General features: G+C 56.5%; 6 protein-coding genes across 6 annotated transcripts; 3 read left to right on the plus strand and 3 right to left on the minus strand.

Annotated features, from left to right (window-relative positions):
- Window positions 1-7: 7 nt before the first annotated feature.
- Window positions 8-4,789, plus strand: IUM83_07729 (myotubularin-like protein; the record flags this gene model as incomplete). The annotated part of the gene is made up of 3 exons (XM_067932049.1): window positions 8-961; window positions 3,116-3,196; window positions 3,287-4,789. The coding sequence occupies 3 exons, from the start codon at window positions 8-10 to the stop codon at window positions 4,787-4,789; spliced, it is 2,538 nt and encodes an 845-aa protein (XP_067786436.1).
- Window positions 4,790-4,989: 200 nt separating this feature from the next.
- On the minus strand, window positions 4,990-6,481 carry IUM83_07730 (Alpha/beta hydrolase domain-containing protein 17C; the record flags this gene model as incomplete). Its single annotated transcript, XM_067932050.1, has 3 exons — window positions 4,990-5,742; window positions 5,813-5,977; window positions 6,038-6,481. The coding sequence occupies 3 exons, from the start codon at window positions 6,479-6,481 to the stop codon at window positions 4,990-4,992; spliced, it is 1,362 nt and encodes a 453-aa protein (XP_067786305.1).
- A 2,613-nt stretch (window positions 6,482-9,094) lies between these two features.
- IUM83_07731 (uncharacterized protein) lies at window positions 9,095-9,562 on the plus strand (the record flags this gene model as incomplete). The annotated part of the gene is made up of 1 exon (XM_067932051.1): window positions 9,095-9,562. The coding sequence occupies one exon, from the start codon at window positions 9,095-9,097 to the stop codon at window positions 9,560-9,562; it is 468 nt and encodes a 155-aa protein (XP_067786304.1).
- A 2,809-nt stretch (window positions 9,563-12,371) lies between these two features.
- Window positions 12,372-13,780, plus strand: IUM83_07732 (odr-4 protein; the record flags this gene model as incomplete). Its single annotated transcript, XM_067932052.1, has 3 exons — window positions 12,372-13,118; window positions 13,199-13,361; window positions 13,437-13,780. The coding sequence occupies 3 exons, from the start codon at window positions 12,372-12,374 to the stop codon at window positions 13,778-13,780; spliced, it is 1,254 nt and encodes a 417-aa protein (XP_067786472.1).
- Window positions 13,781-14,012: 232 nt separating this feature from the next.
- IUM83_07733 (uncharacterized protein) lies at window positions 14,013-14,561 on the minus strand (the record flags this gene model as incomplete). Its single annotated transcript, XM_067932053.1, has 1 exon — window positions 14,013-14,561. The coding sequence occupies one exon, from the start codon at window positions 14,559-14,561 to the stop codon at window positions 14,013-14,015; it is 549 nt and encodes a 182-aa protein (XP_067786425.1).
- A 3,441-nt stretch (window positions 14,562-18,002) lies between these two features.
- On the minus strand, window positions 18,003-19,287 carry IUM83_07734 (putative CUG-BP- and ETR-3-like factor; the record flags this gene model as incomplete). The annotated part of the gene is made up of 6 exons (XM_067932054.1): window positions 18,003-18,214; window positions 18,287-18,430; window positions 18,566-18,625; window positions 18,726-18,830; window positions 18,948-19,075; window positions 19,151-19,287. The coding sequence occupies 6 exons, from the start codon at window positions 19,285-19,287 to the stop codon at window positions 18,003-18,005; spliced, it is 786 nt and encodes a 261-aa protein (XP_067786419.1).
- Window positions 19,288-19,541: the final 254 nt, after the last annotated feature.

The raw sequence follows: 19,541 nt of genomic DNA on the forward strand, positions 1-19,541 counted from the left end.
CGACGCGATGCTGTCGTCGGCCAAGTCCATGGACGACGAGGCGGCGCGCCTGGCGGTGCTGCGCGACCCGAAGCGCATGGCGGCGCTGCTGGTGCGCGCCTTCTCCTCCTCCATGGCGGACGACGCGCGGCGGCAGGAGGAGGAGGAGGACGAGGAGGTGGAGGAGACGCAGGAGGAGTTCCAGGACCTGGAGCGGCGCGCCAGCGCGGCGGACGCGCCTCCTCTCCGCCTGGTGATCCGTCCCGCTGCGGAGGAGGAGGATGCGGATGAAGAGGAAGAAGAAGAGGAAGAGGAAGAAGAAGAAGAAGAAGAAGAAGAGGAGGAGGAGGAGGACGACGACAAGCCGCTGGACGAGGAGGAGCTGGAAGCCGCAGCCACGGCGCTGCAGACGGCCACGCGCATCGTGGAGGAGCTGCGCCTCAAGATGCTGCTGAAGGAGGGGCAGCAGATGGAGCAGCAGCAAGGCCACGGCAATGACAACGACAATGACAACGAGCCGCCCTTCTCGTCTGCTGGCTCGGTCGTGATGACTCCGCCGCTGGCGCCTCGTTCGGAGAATAGTCCGTCGCCGAGCGGAGGCCCCGGCGTGCCCGTGCCACGCGCGCGCGTCCGGTATAACTCAGGCTGCCAGAGTTGCGGCAAATCCTTCAACCCGTTCAACCGCAGCAAGAACTGCGCGGCCTGCGGGTATGCCTTTTGCCCCAAGTGCTCGTCGAAGAACGTGGTGCTGCCGTCGTGCTTTGGGTATCGGGACGAGTCCGTGCGCACGTGCGATCTCTGTGCGAAATGGGTCCAGAAGGCGCTGGACAAGTACTTTGACGCCGTGGAGATGGCGAAAGCGCACGAACGAGATTCGTCCGTGCATCGCGGGAGTATCGGCGAAATTATGATTGAGGAAAAACCGCGTGCCGTATCCGCTTTTATCAACGGCTCGGCGCCTGCGTCGAGCGTGGGCGATGGAGTGCTTTCGGTAGTAACGCGACCTCACACGTCTGTTTCGTCACCTGAGCCTATTCCCAGTTGCCCCAATGAAGAAGGCCCCGAGGATGGCGCAGAAAATGAGGAGCTGCACGCTGTTTCATCTTCGACGACATCAACATCAACTTCGACATCGCGCAGACGCCATCGCCATTCGTCAATATCGTCTTCTCCGTCTCCGTCAATGAATAAGAACAAGCCCTGGTTTAGTGGTCATTTACGCGCGATACACGTGAGTGACAGACTTCCTCGAAAGAAGAAGGCCCGAGGAGAGAGTGAGTGTGACGCCGAAAACAACAGCCCAGTATTGAGATCATCCACAGCGCGGAGAAACCGGTTAGGGAGTGTGGCGTCGGCCCCATCCAAGTCTAGACGAACGAGCGAGGGAGCTGACGAGAAAGCTGAGGAACGCCAAGATTCTAATGAGCACACCGCAGGAAATGATCCAACAGATACCGAAAGTGGAGGAGACTTGACAGGTGCCCCGAAAAGTGTATCTACTGGGTCATCACTGAACATATCTATAAAACCTGCCGAAGGTTCCGAAAGCGATGATTCCTATCGCCCTCGAAGGAAAGCGCGGCGCTCCAAGTTTTCGCGATCGGCCAGCTTTGATCTAACGAATCTGTCTGTGGCGTCGCCTGATTCGTCGTCTGGGTCTCCGGAAATGAAGCGTTGCAATACTTTCGGTCCGGATGAAGCAAGAAGCATTGCCTTTGATGTTGCCAGTAATGGCAGCAGTCACTCGAACAGCATGCGAGCGAAGAAGGCATTTGATGACAGTGATATTGTGGATGAACGTGCGCAGCTAGACTCCGCGGATGTGAAGATGAACAGTGAAGCAAAACTATCTGCAGCTGTGTTGCGCTTCGCTGTCTACGAAATGGGTGCGAAAGAAAATGCGGGCCTTCGTCGTACATTTGGATTTACCAAAGCAAATCCAGTGCTGGACCGGTATACCTTGGAGCTAGATTGTCGCCAGCGTATTGTGCGAGCAAAATCGGTCTTCATGCATCGTTTCTGGTCGTTCCATTGCGATTCTGTTCAATCATTTGTGTTTGGGTCATCAGAAGGGATGGCGCGACTCATTGTATTTAATGGAGGGCAGGGGAACCAATCCCTTGAATTAAAATTTGCGAACGATGACGAAAGAGAGCAGTTCAAGCAGGCCATGGATAGCTGTCGATCAACAAACCTAGATCGGATGCGTGGATTTGCTTCACGCTCTGGCATGTCACTCCCTGCGCGGACTGAACCTCCCCCATCTCCTGTGCCAGACAACCTACGGTCGCCAGTGCCCCAAGAGCCCAGCACTACATTTTCAGGAGACACGTCCACGTCGATTGAGGCGGAGTTGGGACTGATTCACGACACGGGTGGCAGCAGCTCTATTGAATCTCCAGTTTTGCAATCGATTCATGTGCCGCTTTTGCCTGGCGAAGTGGTAGTAAAGGACACGGAACTTCCGGCGACGCTGTTAATCGGTCCAGCAAGTGAAACCTTCGAGACTACCCTCGTGTGGGGTCGTCTCAGAGGCAAGGTAGCTGTGACAAATTATCGCGTGATGTTCATTCCATTCGACCGAGTTCGAGTTCAGCCACTATATTGCGGTCAAGGCGGGATCGCATACATACCGCTGTTCGCCATTACCCATGCCCAGCTCCTTTATCCTGGTGGTCGTCGGACAAAGTCTGGACGTACTTACTACGCCGGGATGGCAGGTTCTGCGTCAATTATCTCCATCAGCTGCAAAGATGTTCGCGTGTTGCGATTCCAATTGGACACCCACCCCTCCGTTTCGGACGATCACACACACAAACTCCGTGCTACAATTGTAAGCATGGCCGACGCATCTCAGCGATACACTGTCGTCGAACGAGGAAGTCCTTCAAGAACAAGCTCGCCTGGTCTTGCTCCGTTGAGTGGCACCGATACACCACCTGAAAGGGATGGCGAAAATGGCAGCACTTGGCATGAGAGCAAGGAATCTGTCTCGATACTCGCTCATAGCATACCGAGGACTCCTGCATACGCTGCATCACCGGTTCTTCGTCCTGACCGTGTTCTGGCAATTCCGCATGAAATTAGTGGATCTTTCGCGTTTTCGTACTCGATTAATGGCGTACCTTCTGATCAGAACGGTTGGAATCTGTTCGTCGATGAACGTGAGTTCAAGCGGCAAATTGGTGGTGATCCTGCAGTTTCACCGTTTTTAAAGGTACGGCCTTGCTGCCTGTATAGATTTGATTTGCTGGGCTGTGGTACACGTGACAAATGACTAATCTTTTTATGACTCTCTATGTTTCAGTTTTACAAGAATGATCGAGGGAACATTTGCAAGTCCTATCCGTCAAAGTTACTCCTTCCAGCCTCCATGAATTCCGCGACATTGGCCAAAGTGGCTGATTTCCGGGCGAAGAACCGATTACCTGTAATTACCTATTACCATCGTCGTAATCGGTGTGTTCTGACTCGGTCTAGCCAACCGCTACTCGGAAGTTTGCTCTCGGGTAGCTCAAACGTCTCCGACCAGCTGCTATTGGGAGTGTATCGCCGACTTCCAGATATTATCAAAAACCAGTCGCAGTCCTCAACGTCGTCTCGACCGATTTACATTTTCGACGCGCGAAAGCCGAAGGCTTCCACCGGAAACCGACTTATGGGTAAGGGGGGCGTCGAGACACCTCAAGATTATCCGGGCGCCGTCATCCATCATCTCAATATCGCCAACATGTATCGGATGCAGTCTTCTTTCATGGGATTAATGAAGTTGTTTTTGCCTGGCGGCATTGAGGATACCGATCGGACATGGCTATCGAGCGTGGAGTCTACGAGATGGCTGGACCATGTGCGCCTAGTGCTCGATGGCGCGCTGAAGATCGCGCGCGTGTTAGAATTAGAAGGCGCATCCGCGCTGGTGCATTGCAGCGATGGTTGGGACCGAACGGCGCAATTGTGCGCTCTGGCGCAGTTGATGATTGATCCGTACTACAGAACAATCCGCGGCTTCGCAACTCTCGTAGAAAAGGATTGGCTAGCGTTTGGACACAAGTTCTCGGAGCGCACATCGGGAGATCGCAACCGCGACCCGCAGCGCAACAAAGCATCCCCCATCATGTTCCAGTTTATCGACGCCGTGTGGCAGATGCAACGTCAGTACCCCCGTTCATTCGAGTTCAATGAGCGCTTTTTGCTGCACTTAGCAAACGCGATGACCTCAGGGCTCTACGGGACATTCCTGTACGACTCAAGACTTCAACGAGATGTGAACGAGGTGAAGTACAACAGCGTCTCTGTTTGGACACCAGTGTTGATGAAGCCATTGCTGTACACAAACAGCGACTACGAAATGTACGACGGTCCTATCTGGCCCTGGGTGAGCTGCAAAATGATTCGTCTCTGGGACAACTACTTCTTCCAGTGGCACCCCAAGTTTTATAAGTGCCAGTGGGCGTGCAGCTTGGTCTACCATGGTCCTTCTAGCTCGCGTGGCAACACCAGCGAACATGGGGAAAGCGTCAACGACAGTGGGGATGAATTGAACGAGACACCGCATCGGCAACCCCCTCTTGTAAGAGACCCACCAGCGTTGGACCTATTGGCGACTCCCATAACTTCCATCATTACTGAAGATGACAATGAAGTACCGACAATTAATCTGTCGCCAGAAGATGGCGATATGGACAGCTCCAAACGATCCCGTACCGCCAGTGGAACGTACACGCGGAAAACCTCGAGACGGAATATTTTTGGTTTGAACCGCGGGATTCGACAACGTGCTCAAAGTGAAGAGAACGGTGATACGTGCTAGATGTAACCATCAGCATGCGACTTCAAGACGTTGTGTCAACATAGGAATTGGAGCACAACTGGAAGACTCGTAAAAATGTACGTTGGCCGTGTAACCTGATCGGATTCATTTTCCTGTTCATACAACCCTGGAGGGCATTCTCATTGCCAACAATCGTATCTGATGTACACAAGTGGTTGCAGATTGATTCGAATTCTGATCTAGGCATTGCTCACTAAAGGTTCCTCAGGAGACGTATCAATTACAATCGTTCCAGGCCCAGCGGTGCCGCAAAGTCTTGATCCGTAAATTTTCGACACTACGCCGCTGATGTTCGATTGTGCGCCCAGTCCATTGACCGACTGCCCAACGGAGTACTTGGACACCTCGCTGCTCTGCAGTTCAATGTATCGTTCTACCACAGCGGCTTGCTTCACGAATTCGGGGTCGCTGCCCAATTTCTCAAATACTTCGACTGCCTCTTCGATTGTTTCCGTAACGAAGGACGGCGGGGTTTCTCGGAAGAATATGTACTCTTTTGTTGGAGTACTACCAGGATTCCCCAACTGCACATGCTTTGGACCCGACCTCGATGCGCGCTTCCGAAGTGCGTATTGAGACAGCTGATCAGCATTGTCACCGGCATGGTCTACCTGAGGTAACTGGTCCGAAGCAAGTTTGTTGTCGTCCTCATCGATATCCTCGTATCCTAGCGCACGTAAATCCTTTGCGCGAGCCATCGGAGTCGACCCAGGCTCGCCCATAACGGTCTCATGCGGCTGGTGGTGAGGTGTGGATCCGGGATGGTTGAGGCGATTGTAATCGCCGCTGACTTGGCCGTTGAGCGGGGTGGCATTGGCGTTTGTGTCAGCACGTTGATCTAAGTTACTGGTGATTACGTTGAGTACAGGCTTTCGTCGACCACTGGACGATTCTTTCCCTCGTGTCTTCTTCTCTGCGGAAGCAGAGCGGTCCTGAAAATCGTGCAGATAAATAGTCATACCATGCCCCCTATCAACCGCTTTTACCACATAGACAGCTCACCTTTGCACTGCGTTTAGCTCTTGCTTTTATCTTTGCTTCGTTTGAGCACATGATAAATCGCTCCAACAGGGAATGAGCTGCTGTCGGGTTTGCTTGACTTCCGTCTGTGCCAGCTAAGCGTTGGTTGAGCTCCTTGATTTCTGCATCACCAAGCAGCGGCATGGGCTGCATAAAGATAATGAGTTGAAGCATGCAACCCTAGCACCAGTGGAAAGGTGAGCTTACCCGTTCTTGGTCCAGTATCTTCACCACATCATCGTAGCAGTGCATCAGCAAGAACTCCCGAACGAGGAAGTGCACAGTGCCCTCCTGGTTCGGGGGGACAGATTTTTGCTCTTGTGTCGATTCATGGGTGTGAGTAGGTTCTGCGCTGTTGACGGACTGCACAATATCTGCAGAAATGACCTCGTTGGCCTTGGTGCTTGTCAGCTCCGGGGCGCCGTTCGAATCAAGTGCTTTGCGGTTATGACGCTCGTCGTCTTCGTCGTCGCTGTCTTGTTGATCGTCCACCAAGAATTCCACCTTCCCTCGCTGCTTCCTCCGCTGAGACTGCGAGCCCGCGCCCCACCCCGAGGTCGAAGCAGCTTCAACTTCAACGTCGGCAAAGCTAGCCTTCTTCACTCGGGGGCGTGACACCACCGGCTCGTCGTCCAAACTCCAGACGTTCATCGTCGTCGTTCGCCGCGGGGTCGATGGAAAAGTGCCATCCTTCCTTGCTCGTCTTCCGATCGCTCCGGATCACCGGCTAAAGCTAACCATCCTACTGGTAAGATCGATCACTAACAATAGCATCCCGAGCAGCCTACTATTTGCTTGTCAATCAAAAAATAGATCTTATTGTGGGTGTAGCCATCTTCATGAATTGCCAATTCCAATTCAGAATTGGGAACCTACGGTACGCATTTAGCTGTTCGACAGGGTAGCCATTTCACACGTCTCACACGGTGCGGAAATTTGAGTCTGAGATGCTCGCAGCGTTGGCACGACAAGCAGCTCAGCGGCACTCGTTCGCTGCTGCTTCTTTCTGTCTGCAAGGCTACGGAGTTGTCGACAGATTGAACCTCGCCGCTTCTGGCGGGACCCTGCAGCAAGTTGCTGTCAGCAACCAGCGACAATGATGCTTTGCAATCAAGCTCAAGTCCTCCTCCCGATGTGCCATTTGCTGGCTGGTCTGCATGACCTAGACGGGGGATGAGCTCGTCGAGACACCCCGCAGCGGATTCACCGATGGCCTCGCCGCCGTTTTCCTTGGGCTGCGAATCTCGCTGCAGAGACCTGCTCCCTCGGAGCGGTCTCCGATTTCGCTTTACACCATCTGCCAGCGCAGAAGACCAACACGATGTCGATGAATTTTGGCGGGCTGCATCAAGCTTTGATTCTACAAGGAGCATGAGCGACAAGTTCTCCGCTCGAAGCAAGGTTTTCTGCGGTTTGCAGTTTTTCGACAACGTCTCCGCTCGAAGCGAGGGTTTCCTCCGCTCGAGCGAGAGAAGTGTACATGAAACGTATTGCACAGAACGATACATACGGCCCGTATGATACAGGTCGGCGAGCTTCCTGCACCATGTTCCCATCCTACGGTTGAGCGCGAAATATGTTTTGGAAATTGCCTTTGCAGCGTTGGCTCTGGTGGTGGCTTCGCGCCGCATCTCGTGGCGGTGTCACCTGCCTGGCGACACTCAGGTTGCGGTGCCGGCTTTCTTACGGTGTGTACACACGAGTGATCGTGCGTTTATCCACCGAGTACATATTCGTATTCGTTCCATTGACACTGCCCGGATGGATGGCTGCGAACGAGACTGGGAATGTAATGTACTAAGTACTGTAGAAGTGGACATGTATTAAATAGGCCGCGTGTTCTCGACGCAAGTTTGGAGCGCCTCGCCTCCTGACGTGGAGTCGTCACTTACGCAGCTCCCGCGCTGTATCTGTTGACGTGTAATGGAGAGAGACACACAGGTCAACTTGTGCCGCACTCGCCTTGTGTTGTGTGCGCTGCCTCCTGCAGCGACATGCCCAGGACGAGAACAGCAGACACTGCTCCACGCTGTACACGTAGCACGCAATTAACGACAGCGGCGCTTCTCTCAAGCTTAATCTCGGCGAGGCAGGACCAGAGCGGCGGCTTCCGGAGATAACCAGGGTCCAAGATAGCGCCAAGATGGTGTTCACCCTGATCCACCCAGACTGCCGGCTCTCTTGCTCGGCGCAGCAGATCCCCGCAAGTCTGCCGGCTGCAGCTGTGGAATGATTTGGATCTGCAGACTCGCAACTCCAAGCAAGACCCCAAAATGGCTTCGACTCGGTCCATGTTCGCGTGTTCCGCGATTGTTTTGTTTAAAAAATGGTCTCCAGTGATCGAAAACGTCGCCACATCGAGAGCAGCAGCGGCAAGCGCTTGCCCCCCAGAAAACCGGTGCACGGACTCTCCGAGAGCCTGGGAATCCCGGCTCATCCGTGACCATCTCTTCTCTCGATGGATGCACTGCAGTGCTTCAAGGCGCAGACTGTCTGCACTGGGCGCATAGCTCCCTGTGCGACTCATGTCAACACGGTCGGGGCTCCTTTCTGCCGGAAGAGGTTCAAGTGCCCTCATCATGAGGGCCTCATGCTCATGGGCAGTGCTCGGCGGCCGAGCACTCCTCCCATGTGTACACATCCCCCTCCATCTTCAGCGAAAAAAGATCGCTGGTCCATCGCATCGCGTCGAACTTGGCCCCTTTACCCTGATTTACAGCGCAGTACAGTACACACCATCACAGCAGCGCAGCTTCCTGGCACCAGCTCCGATGGACGTCTCAGTGAGACTGAGTCTCGGCAGACCGGTGAGGGGCACCCCAAACAGCCGAGACCCGGAGTTCTTGGGATTTCTATCGCCTTGGCGTCTGCTGCCGCTATCAAGTAAAGTACATGTAGCTGAACACGGACCCCTCTGCCGAGCGAGATCGCGAGCAAAAGAGCTTGGTGCTCGGGCTCAGGTCGTGTATTTTTACCGCAGGCATGGCTGCACTGTCCAATCTCGGTGTCACGCAGGCATCTGGCCCATTGCTGCGCGAGAGCCTGTAGCCAGACTGCAGCTCGGGACTGCGGCTCGGGATGGTTCTGGGGGGCAGATGGTGCGCAGGTGGGTCCCGGACCCGAGCGCTGCCGGCCGGCGCGGCGTGACCTGAAGCGATCAAGTCACTCTCGGATTTGCCTTCCGTTGCTCAAGTGCCTCCATTCCCCACCACCTCCCACCCGATCATCACAATGGATGCCTGCCTGCAGAAGTTCGAGACCAGCATGGGCTCCGCGCCGACCATGAGCTCCTCGACCGAGCAAGTGGCCTCCACGCCTCGTCGTGTCGCCCACTGGGACAGCAAGCGCGAGAAGTGCAACAACTGCGAGCTCATCTACCTCAAGACCCTGAGCCAGCACTCGGGCTTCTGCTCGGTCGACTGCAAGTCCAACATGGCGTATCTGCAGAAGGTGAACCACACCATCCGCGCCATGAAGGACGCGGTGGACGAGCGTCATCGCCTGGAGGAGCAGGAGGTTCGCCAGGAACCGGTGCCCCAGCAAGAGCCGCAGCCGCAGATTGAGGTCGCGCAGCAGCCGACTGTCAAGTTGGCGCCGACCGAGGCGTCCCCCGAGGGCGACGTTGCTGCCCCCCACAGTCTCAAGCACGCCCAGTCGTTCGCCGAGTTCGGCCTTGAGGCCCGAATCCTGGACGCCAGCAACGTCGAGTGGTCTTTCAGCGCCGTGTACTAAAGAGCCAAGAGCCGACTGTAAAACTAAAGTCCTCACGATAGAGAATGCAACGTGAGATGTATATAAGCGGCATATAATAGAGCGCCACATAGAGGTTTACGTATCCATGCAGCGTTCCTTCTTCATACCGAAAGAAACCCACCGACTGCAATTGCGATCTCTCAGCATTTAACTATATACTGTAGATAGGGTGGCAGCCTGTGCTGGACGTTCGCAATGATACTGTACTATAGCACTCGTTACAGCGGCTCTCCTTCCAGCTCATGTTGGCAGCCATTGTGAGCAATTGAGAGCTTGACACATATATATCCGGAGCCTCGTCAGCGGCTCGATAAGCTCTCTGTGAGCAGGGCGTTCGATTCCTATCCCTGCTTGGAGCACTGCACCATGTGGGTGACGCTCAGCATGGCTCCCAACGAGCCTTGGCACCGCACTGCAGTGCTGGCCGCAGAGCGAGTTTCATCCTGTGGAAGCAACAGTACCGACGTGGCGAAAAGATTGCAAGTAACGGATGGGGTGGGGAACTAAACGTCCAGCTGATCAAGGCTCTCGCATAGCGGGGCCTGGGGACCAGCGCTCAAAGCCCGAGATCCGAGTGTGAGAAGCTTCAGCATGGCGCCTCGACGATGTCGAGGCATTGCCATGGCACTGCCATTGGCAGCCCCAGCCAGGAATGGCCAGCGAAATGCTGCAGGCAGCAGAAGTTGAGTTCCGCGCGATTTCTGGTCCCGAGGCAGCGGATCTCTCGACACTCGAGCAGATCGACGCGGATAGCGCGCTCGGTCTGCGCGCGCCCAGCTGCAAACTGGCCCGGACAGGGCGACCAAGATGAGACGACCAGCGTCCGATCGCGAGCACGCCGGGATGCTCGAGCTCGCGCCTGCCAGCATTTTTAACGGCGCGAACCAGTCGCGCGCTGCGGTGTGAGAGAGAGCGAGAACCAAGACGTCTGCGACGCCGCCGGTGCGTTGAAGCGCAGCTCGCCACGTCGTCGGCGGGGCGTTCGCGCCGCCCGGCCGCTGCTCTCCGAAAAAATGTGAGCCGGTCTCCGGGTGAGCCAAGAGAGGGTCCGTTCCAGCGCGGTCTTGCTTGCTGGCCAGTGCTCCTGAGTCTGCAGACGAGTCGCGTTTGCTCCGCCCTCGACAATGGACTCTGCAGCCGAGACCGTGGCACTCGGGCCTGTCAAAACATGACGAGTCACGCCTGCTCTGCAGACGAGGACGGAGGAAGGTCCCTCCTGCTTGGCGTGGCTCTCCTTCCCGGGCTCCGGCTGCGCCGCTCCGGGCAGAGCCATGACGGCGCCCAGGCCAGCGCTTCCGGCCGATGCTTACCGGCGAGGGAACGCGCGTCCCACACATGCCGCCGGGATCTGCAAAGCGGTGGCACCCGGGCGTCGGGGCCTCAGACACGGGCTGCACCGCTCGGGCCGTGTTTGCCGCGGCGAGCAGCGTCGTACAGCACTGACGCCTGGAGACCCGGTTTACATGTACATGTACCTAACTGTACCTGCACCGAGCCCACTTCAGCCGTAGCTCTTGAGCTGGTCCATGCCCAGGATCGATTGATGAGACTCTGCGTGGTTTTGCTGCGGTGCCGCTTCAGGCGCACTATCCACGCCTGAACTTTGGTGCGGCAATGGAGCAGACATCAATTATGAGGCCTGCTCCTCTGCTCTGCTCCTGCCATGGAGCCGAGCAGGAAGCTGTTTTCCCGAGATTTGGGATATCTGCGACGCTGGACTGGCAACTCACCAGTGGTAAGCTCCAGCACCGAGCCCCTTCCTCCCAAGCAGCCCACCTTGATGGTCGAGGCTCGATCGGGCTGGCTCGGAGTTCGAGGTGAAGCATATTCAGTGCACTCGCGTGGCACGCCACGTTGCCGCTTCTGAACTGCGAGCGCCGAAATTCGGAGCAGCCGAAAGCGAGCGAGATTCTGTCGACGAGCTCCACACTCGCAGGAACTTGCAAGCCTGGAGCAGTCGTTGAACCTTACCAGCGAGCCCAAAGATGAGCCAGACGCTCAGACGCGCTGCCGCCGCCGACTAGCTAGATGTGGGGGACGCTTGCTGGATGCTTCTTGACTGCCGAATCGATTGCTGCGTGTGCACGAACGCTGTACATGTACTAGTACACTGTAGCGCTCAACGAAGTGGCAGCATTGCCAGCGATATGCGCGACTGCAGCGGTCTTTGTAACCGACTGGTGAATGCCATTCGCATTCATACGCTACGACGGCGGCTAGCTAGCCTCGGTCTCTGCAGCAACCAAGCGGTGCCAGAGCGTGTAGATTAATGCAGCGAGTCGACAACTCCAGCTCCATGTATTAATAACGACGATCCCAGTGGTGCGCAGCGCCGCTGTACAATCTAATGCAGCAGATCGAAGTTGCTGCGCAATACACTATAGGCAACTTCACATGTACTGTACACGACAACTTGTATTGCGTGTTGCCAACAACTCCATCAATGCACAGCGTTTCCGTACTGCAAGTAACCTATGAGCTTGGTGTTGTCTTAGTCTTGAACCGTCATCGACGAAGGCTGGTTGAAATCTGCACAAGTTGTGCACTGCATTTTGCAAAGACTGCAAGTTCCAAGTCTCATCTTGAGACTTCATCTTGCGTGTCAAAGTTGCCACGTACTCAAGCTCATTTTCAACCACTCAAACCGCTAGAAAATAATTTTCCGCGCCAATCACAGCAGCCTGATACCGAAAAACCAAATCGGCCACTGCATCATCGCCACGAAGGTCGTGACGCTCCCCCTACACCCCCGACAGCCTCCGGACAACGCGTACCAGCACCGCACGCCATGGGAAACCCGCGCCAAGTGATCGTCGATGACCAGGTGGCCGCGTTCTGGTCCAGCAACGCGCAGGACGCCTTCGACTTGGGGCTATTGGTGGGCCAAGTGAGTACCTCGAACGTCGGCGACTCCGTGCTGGCGGTGGTGCCCGTTCCGTCCGAGAGCGAGACCGGAGAGGCTCCGACCGGTCTCAGCGACGTGTCGGTCGACTGGGTGCAAGAGGTGGCTCAGCAGGTGGACCGGTTGCTGCCCGGAGGCATCACCGTGTTGGGGTTGTACGTGGTTTCGGCTCGGGACGTTTCGACGCAGCTAGTACCGTACCTGCGTGCCACAGCGGAGGCGATGGCGCTGCCCTCTAATGTGAACGTCGGTGACAATGTTCACTACCTGGCGCTTGTGTCCCCGAACGGAGAAGTTGCGTTCCAGAGCTTTTACGACGTGGCGGACGTCAAAAAGACCCAGATGCTGCCCGCGGAACGCAAAACACCAACGACGGACATCAAGTTCAAGCAGTACCGTACGCTGATCGACCTTGACGAGCCCACCCCGTTCGTGAATGTTGCACCGAACGCGGCGATGGCGGCTACAGAGGTGGCGGAGACGCGTATGAACGAGGTGGAGAAGCAGCTGAAGCCGTTTTTCCGCCGGGTGGAAGACTCTATTGCCGTTCTCAAGCTGACGGGTGACACAGTGGCCCAACACATGAACCTGCTGACGCTGACGCCCCCCGAATCAAAGCAGTTTGTCGAGGATGTAAGCGACGTTGGGCTGTCTGAAATCTGCTGTTAAGCTGTACTCACGAATTGGCTGTTACTGATTCCTTGTGTTTGTAGCCGCTGGGTGGTATTCACGGTTCTATCAGCTGCGTTGCTTTCGTCTCCCAAAGCGAACCCGAGGCGAACGAGGTGGCGGCGAATTATCTGAAACGAGACTTTGTGAAATCGTTGCTGGTGCGGGTAGCGCTGGCTCGCGAGAGGTGGGCTGAGGATGATGAAGGTGAGCCCGAGATCTGTAAAAGAATCTTGTAGGCCAGGATCTTGTTGCTGATCCTTTGTTCTGATATGTGAACAGTTGAGCCCAACGCAGTGTTTCAGGAAGGCGGCACCATTCGCCTTGCTCAACGAGGTCTCGTCCCGTGGCGTTCCGCAGCCGCGTTGAGTCCGCACTTTTCCGCAACGATTCACGTCTTCCCGGACGAAGACGTGATTATGGCGGTGAAGAACGCGCTTGAGATCCTTGGCGGCAGCTCGGACAACAATGCCGCTGGCTGGGCTGCCATGGAGATCGGTGGCCAGCTCGGCTCGCCCATGGATCTAACGTTCGGCGTGACCGAGTCGGAGCATTTCAAGTACGTCTACTACCTGGTGCCGGTGATTCTTGTACTTATCCTTCTGGTAGCCCAGTACATCATGTGAAGAGGACGTTTGCCTATCAGTTCGCCTTGCTCTTGAGATTTTTGTCTTCGTACCCTTAGCATCCTGGCTTCAACTGAATGGAATTTGATGCGCATGTTAAGCCGACGATTGAATTTTGCTGTGATAGCTGGTGTGTTGCATTGAACAGTTTTAGTTTTCTACAGTCTTGTATACATCTAAATCTACATCGATTCTATCCTCTATCGCGAACGCGTACTTGTGCGCGCGCATTTTAATACATAGCGCTGAAGGCCCACTCGACGTTGCTGGCCTCGAGAATACGGGACTCGAGTCCGAACTCGGCGAACGTCTTGCTCTCGGCCTCCACAATCTCCAGCTCGTCGTCATCCGACGACTGTTGCTGCTGCTGCTCTTCAACATGCTGAGGCTGCTGCTGCTGCTCCTCCTTCTGCTGGCGCTGCTCCTGCACCGCGTCCTTCATGGCGCGGATAGTGCGGTTGACCTTCTCGAGGTACACCATGTTGGACTTGCAGTCCACCGAGCAGAAGCCCGGGTGTTTGCTCAGCGTCTTGAGGTAGATGTGCTGGCAGTTGGCGCACTTCTCGCGCTTCTTGTCCCAGTGGGCGATGCGGCGGCGCGGCAGCTCGCGAGGCTCCTCGGCCTGCATCTCGCGCTGCGCGCTTTGGGCCCGCGCCGGGTGCGAGCGAGGGCTGCCCGAGGCTAGCAGCACGGGCTTCTTCTGCTTGGTGGCCTCAGCGGGGGCCGACTTGGCAGAGCTGAAGAGCATGCTGCTGGCGAGCTTCTGGAGGAAGGCGTCCATTGTGACGGAGTACGGAGCTCGTGGAGTTAGAAGCGTAGGAGGCACTTGCGCTCGCAGAGGCAAAAGCTGAAGTGAGTTGCCTAGCTGAGCTACTGAGCTGGCCGGTGTGCCATCTGGTCGAGCGCTGCCCTTTTTTGCTAGTAGGAGTGCCACCCCTGCAGCAGTCGATACAAAGTCTGGCAGGTCCTAACAGCTCATCTCCCTCCGGCTCGTCTGGGTACGGGCTATCCCGGTGCAAGAGCGGCAACAGGACGGAACAAGGGACGAGGAAGTGAAAAGCCGGAGATCAGAGTAGGGGTATGCTGCTTTCCGCCCTAGCCCGCTCGGGTGAAAGCACCGGCAAGCGCCCTGCTGCCCCAAACGGATGGGGCAGCCATCGCACTTGACTAAAGGATGGCTCGGCCTTGTGTGTCAAGCTCGCGGCGTCGAGCGCGAGCTCTTCCACGGGCTCCGTTCACGGCGTTGCCAAGCAAACTTCGCTCGAGACAGACAGAGCTCTCTATGGGTGCGACGATGCACTCGGGCTTTGGCAGCTCTCGCCGGTGTTCACCTACACCGTCGCAGCTCGTGATGTTATCAAAGTTTGGAATTGATCTCGGGCAACAAGACCGCTGTCCTGAATTCCAGCTGGCGCTGCGCGCGTTGAGGAGCGAGAAATGCACCTCAGTTTAACGACGCTTGCATTTTTTCAAGTCGCGAGGAGGACTCCCAGCTGCGATTAAAGTGAGTCAAGCAAGCTTGGCAGAGCCAACTCGGGTATACCACCGAGGATGAATTAACGAAACCAGCAGCAGCCCGCAAGTGTTCGTACAAGCTGGCGTCACTTGACTCTCCATGCTCTGGGCGGCCAAAATAGCTCCGCATGGCTGATAATAGCAGCTCGGCGCTTACGAGGAGCAATGTTTGCGGTCGACCCATGACAGGCAATCCTCCCATGCCATGCCTTGGCAACCTGCTGTGAAAGCACGCCGAAAAACACTGCCACTTGTATACATACATCCCAGTTGGGATTTGGAAATGCTTTAGTAATTCAGCAATATACGGTCTGGCGACGAGAACTAATGTCTGGAGCGGTTTGGTTTCGCGGGCTTACTCGGTGCTCACACCCAGAGATACACCGACTGTCGGCGGGTCCCACAACCGCGAGCTGAAATGCGGCCGAGTGATGAAATGAGGGCTGTGGTGCTGAAATGGATTGATCGTCTCTGTCCCGCGACTTGAGACGAGATGCAAGCTCTCGGGACCCGAGTTTGAGAGAGCGAGAGAGAGAGAGCTGCTCGGGCCGGCTCTCCTCTCCTCCGCGCTTTACCCCGTCAATCGTCCAGCACACGATGCGAAAGACGCCAAGACAGCTCTCTTTTTCGCCCCTCGGGAATGCGACGTTTGCCGGTGCCACAAATTGAAGTGCCAAGTTGCTCGCGTCGTCGCGTCGAATCCCACTCTGGCCGCAGTAACTTCAGTTTTCAAGTCTGCACCAGCACCAGCTTGCAGTCGAGCTCGCAAAGATAGCCCCGAACTGCCCACGATGGGAGTGTACTGTACCGCACTCGACTGGCAAAGCCCTCGCAGGGATACGGAGCCCTCGACGTTGGGTAATGCCTGAAGGCTGAAAAGCTGTGCTTTGTTCTGCTCTGCGGTAAGGGCCTTGCTTCGACGGCGGCGCCAAACTTGTGAGGTCGTCGCATACCTACTAGTATATGAGCAGTGGCAGTGTAAACGAGCAGAATGACGCATCAGGAAAGCCGCGGCAGCCTCCGCATTCACACCACCCCTAGTTGCAGGGTGACTGCATAATGCAGTGCATTTGCGTGCGGCTCCTAACGCATCTGACAGCGAGCGAGACTGTGTGGCAAGCTGGAGCAGCAACTGGTACACGTAGCCGTACACGTACACGTAAGGTACAAAGACACCATGTTGAGGCAAGTTTTCGTGCTGCATGCATACATGTAGCACTCAGGCCGAGTCAAGTGAACCCCTTGTTTGGATGCCACCTGGGACAGTCCCTCGTGCTTCCTATCCTCGTCACGACATACCGCCTCGGCGCATATTTCAGGGCGCGAATCGCAATCGAGCCGATTGCTGCATTGTCAGCAAGCGTTAAACCATCGGTCCGAGTGGACACGCAAGGCCGTCTTGACAAGTCAGTCAAGTCGACTGGATAGCGAGCGCCATCTCGCCGCCGTGTTGGCTTTCATAACCAGCTTGTGGCACTTAGGGCATCAACTGCGCTGCGGCCGGAGTCGTCGCTCGGACGCATATCGTTGCAGTGTGCCAATACATGTACCACGGGCTCAATTTACATACCATGTATGTACATGGCGCGTTCTAGCTCACTTTTGCTGCTGTAGAGCACGCGAACGGGATCCATTGGCTGAGGCTCAGCGGAAGGGGACGTTGATGACTCGTACCATTCTGGAGCAGAGCTCACCTGCCTCGTCACTGACTAGTGGGGCTGATGCACTGCGCCGGTGTGCAGGCGCCAGCCAACCTCCGCTGGGTGGTGCAGAGTGCCCCGGCAAATGAGACACACTCGGCGCCGAACAATGGTGGTGTTGCCGTGATGAGTGTGTGACCCGTTTTCGTCGGGACGACCGAGGTGATTGAAGGCGCCGACGGACAGGGCGCCGTCATCGTGAAATGGTTGGCTCGCGGAGTGGCCTGGTGGCGGGCTCTCTTCGCCGTGTCTTCAAATTCTGAAGTTCAGAATGCTTGCATCTTGCACTGTCTGTCAGGCGTGTACGGCTCTTTCGCTTAAGGGCTGGGACCCACAATGCTCGGAAGTGGCTGGGCTGGTCGGGGCAACCATGCAAAGCACCCCTGGTTGCGATTCCCTCGCTTCGCCGGCCAAAGTGTCCTGAAGGATACTTTCAGCTTCGGTTGAAGCTCGAGTCAAATCGCAACCCACTTGCCGCGGTATCGACAATCAAGGGATCGACAATGGACTTTGAGACGCGGAAGCGGCCCGACAGGTCTTTGCTTTACGAGGTTCGGCTACGCCGCCTGCTTGCTAACGCTACGTATGCACCATGCGCCTACATCCTTCTCCCTCCCTACCGAGGCTAAACGTCACCGGATATGCATTTCGGGAACACGAACGCAAGCAGGTCGACTGCCTTTCCTTCTGGCTCACTGAATAACTTGACTGCTGCCCGGCCAATTCCGCGGTGCTTCGTCCTCATCTCTCGTTTTTTCTGGTCTTTTCACGATTTTCTCTCTTCGTCTCGCTCGCCCGGGATCATCGTTTCTTCACGCCGAAGACCTCGGACAACTCTTTCCTCCTCCGCCCAAACCACACTGGTCTCCACAGCCCGCTTCCACGCGATCGGGCTTGTTCTCCGCCTTCTTGACTCGTTTTGATGCTCCTCCTCTTCGACCTCCTCCACCCTCAAACATGCCCCATAATATTGATAGCGTAGTGTGTGTGTGCCTTCGTCAAGCGCTCTAGTTGCTGGAGGGCAGCGAGGCAGCACCGCTGCTCTGGGCAGCCATGTCGTTGGCGTTGTTGTCCATGTGGCCAGGCATCTCGCCGAACATGGGACCCTGGTTCTTCTCCTTCTTGTGCTGCACTTTCAGGCGCTTGCGGCCGACCTGGAAGCCGTTCATGCCCTTGATGGCAGCTTCTGCCGACGGAGCATTGTCGTAGCTCACGAAACCTGTGCAAAGCAGCTCCCGTCAGTCAGCGGACACAGCGCTGCCTTATCCCAGAGCGAGCTGTTGTCACGTACCAAAGCCACGGCTCCTTCCCGTCTCCTTCTCCACCATGATGCGAGCGCTAATCACGTTGCCGAACGTGGCGAAGTAATTGAAGAGATCCTGGTTAGTCATGTCGTTCGGGATGTGGAAGACAAAGAGGTTGCATCCAGGAGGTCCTGCACGCAGCAATACACAACACGCAATGTTTCCAATCACGCACACACGTGGAGGCAGTGTGATGATTTTCAACATTTAGTTCATGCACGACACACACACACATATGCAGGAAGCAATCCATGTACGAGGCTCACCTTGGCCGCTCTCCGTGGTCTGGATGGGAGGGCCCGGGCCCACGATCTGCGGCGGGTAACCTTCACATGACAAAGCAACGCGGCGCCAAAGCAAGTCAGGAAAAACGCCCAAACACATCAGCGACGCCTCTTTCCCCCCTTCAAAGCTCCACCAACGCACCGTAAGCCTGCGGGAACGGGTACATGTAACCGCTGCCGCCGTACGGGGGTGGGTACTGCATGGGCTGGCCGTACGGCTGCGGGTACCCTCCGTACGCCGCGGCGCCTGCATTACCATCACACGCAGCACCACCGAGGTAAGACGATCTGTCTGTCCAGCCAATACACACAGCCACGTCGTGCTGCGGCTTGTACTATAGCCAGGGCAAGAGATTCCACGCACCTTGCGGGGCCTGGCCGCCGAGCTGCGGCTGCTGGAAGCCGCCAGAGGGCTGCGGCTGTTGCTGGGGCTGCTGCTGAGGGGCGCCACCACGGGGCAACTCGGCTTGCGGGGCTGCGAGCTCCGCCGGGCTGGTGGGGCACAAGATACACGGTCAGTCAGGCCCTGGAGCGAGGAGCTACGAGAAGGACAAGAGCTGCACGCACCGCTCCCACGTGGACTCGCCCGTGACGGCGTTGTAGTAGTACTTGCGGCCGTTGGGCGCGTCGTGCTCCGACCACTGCGAGGCCGCGGGCGCTTGCGCCTCGACGCCGCCGGCGTTGGGATCCACTTGGTCGGCCATGCTGCGTGGCGCGGTGGTATGCAATACACGCAAAATGAAAAATGCAGCGCGGGGGGCTCCGGGGCTGCGCGGCTGGCTGGCTTGCGGGCGGCTGGGCTGGGCTGGTCGACGGGCGAGGCTCGGGGCGACTCGATCCGCTGCTCTGCTCTGCTCTGCTCTCCCCTGAGTTTCCTTCGTGCAGAATATGGGGGTTGGCGGGGGGAGCGAGGGGGGAAGATGTCACTCCAGCGCGGGGAAAGGGCACTCAAGCGAGA

Source organism: Phytophthora cinnamomi (genome assembly GCF_018691715.1).
Source record: "Phytophthora cinnamomi strain GKB4 chromosome Unknown Contig68, whole genome shotgun sequence".
NCBI classification, from domain to species: Eukaryota; Oomycota; class Peronosporomycetes; order Peronosporales; family Peronosporaceae; genus Phytophthora; species Phytophthora cinnamomi.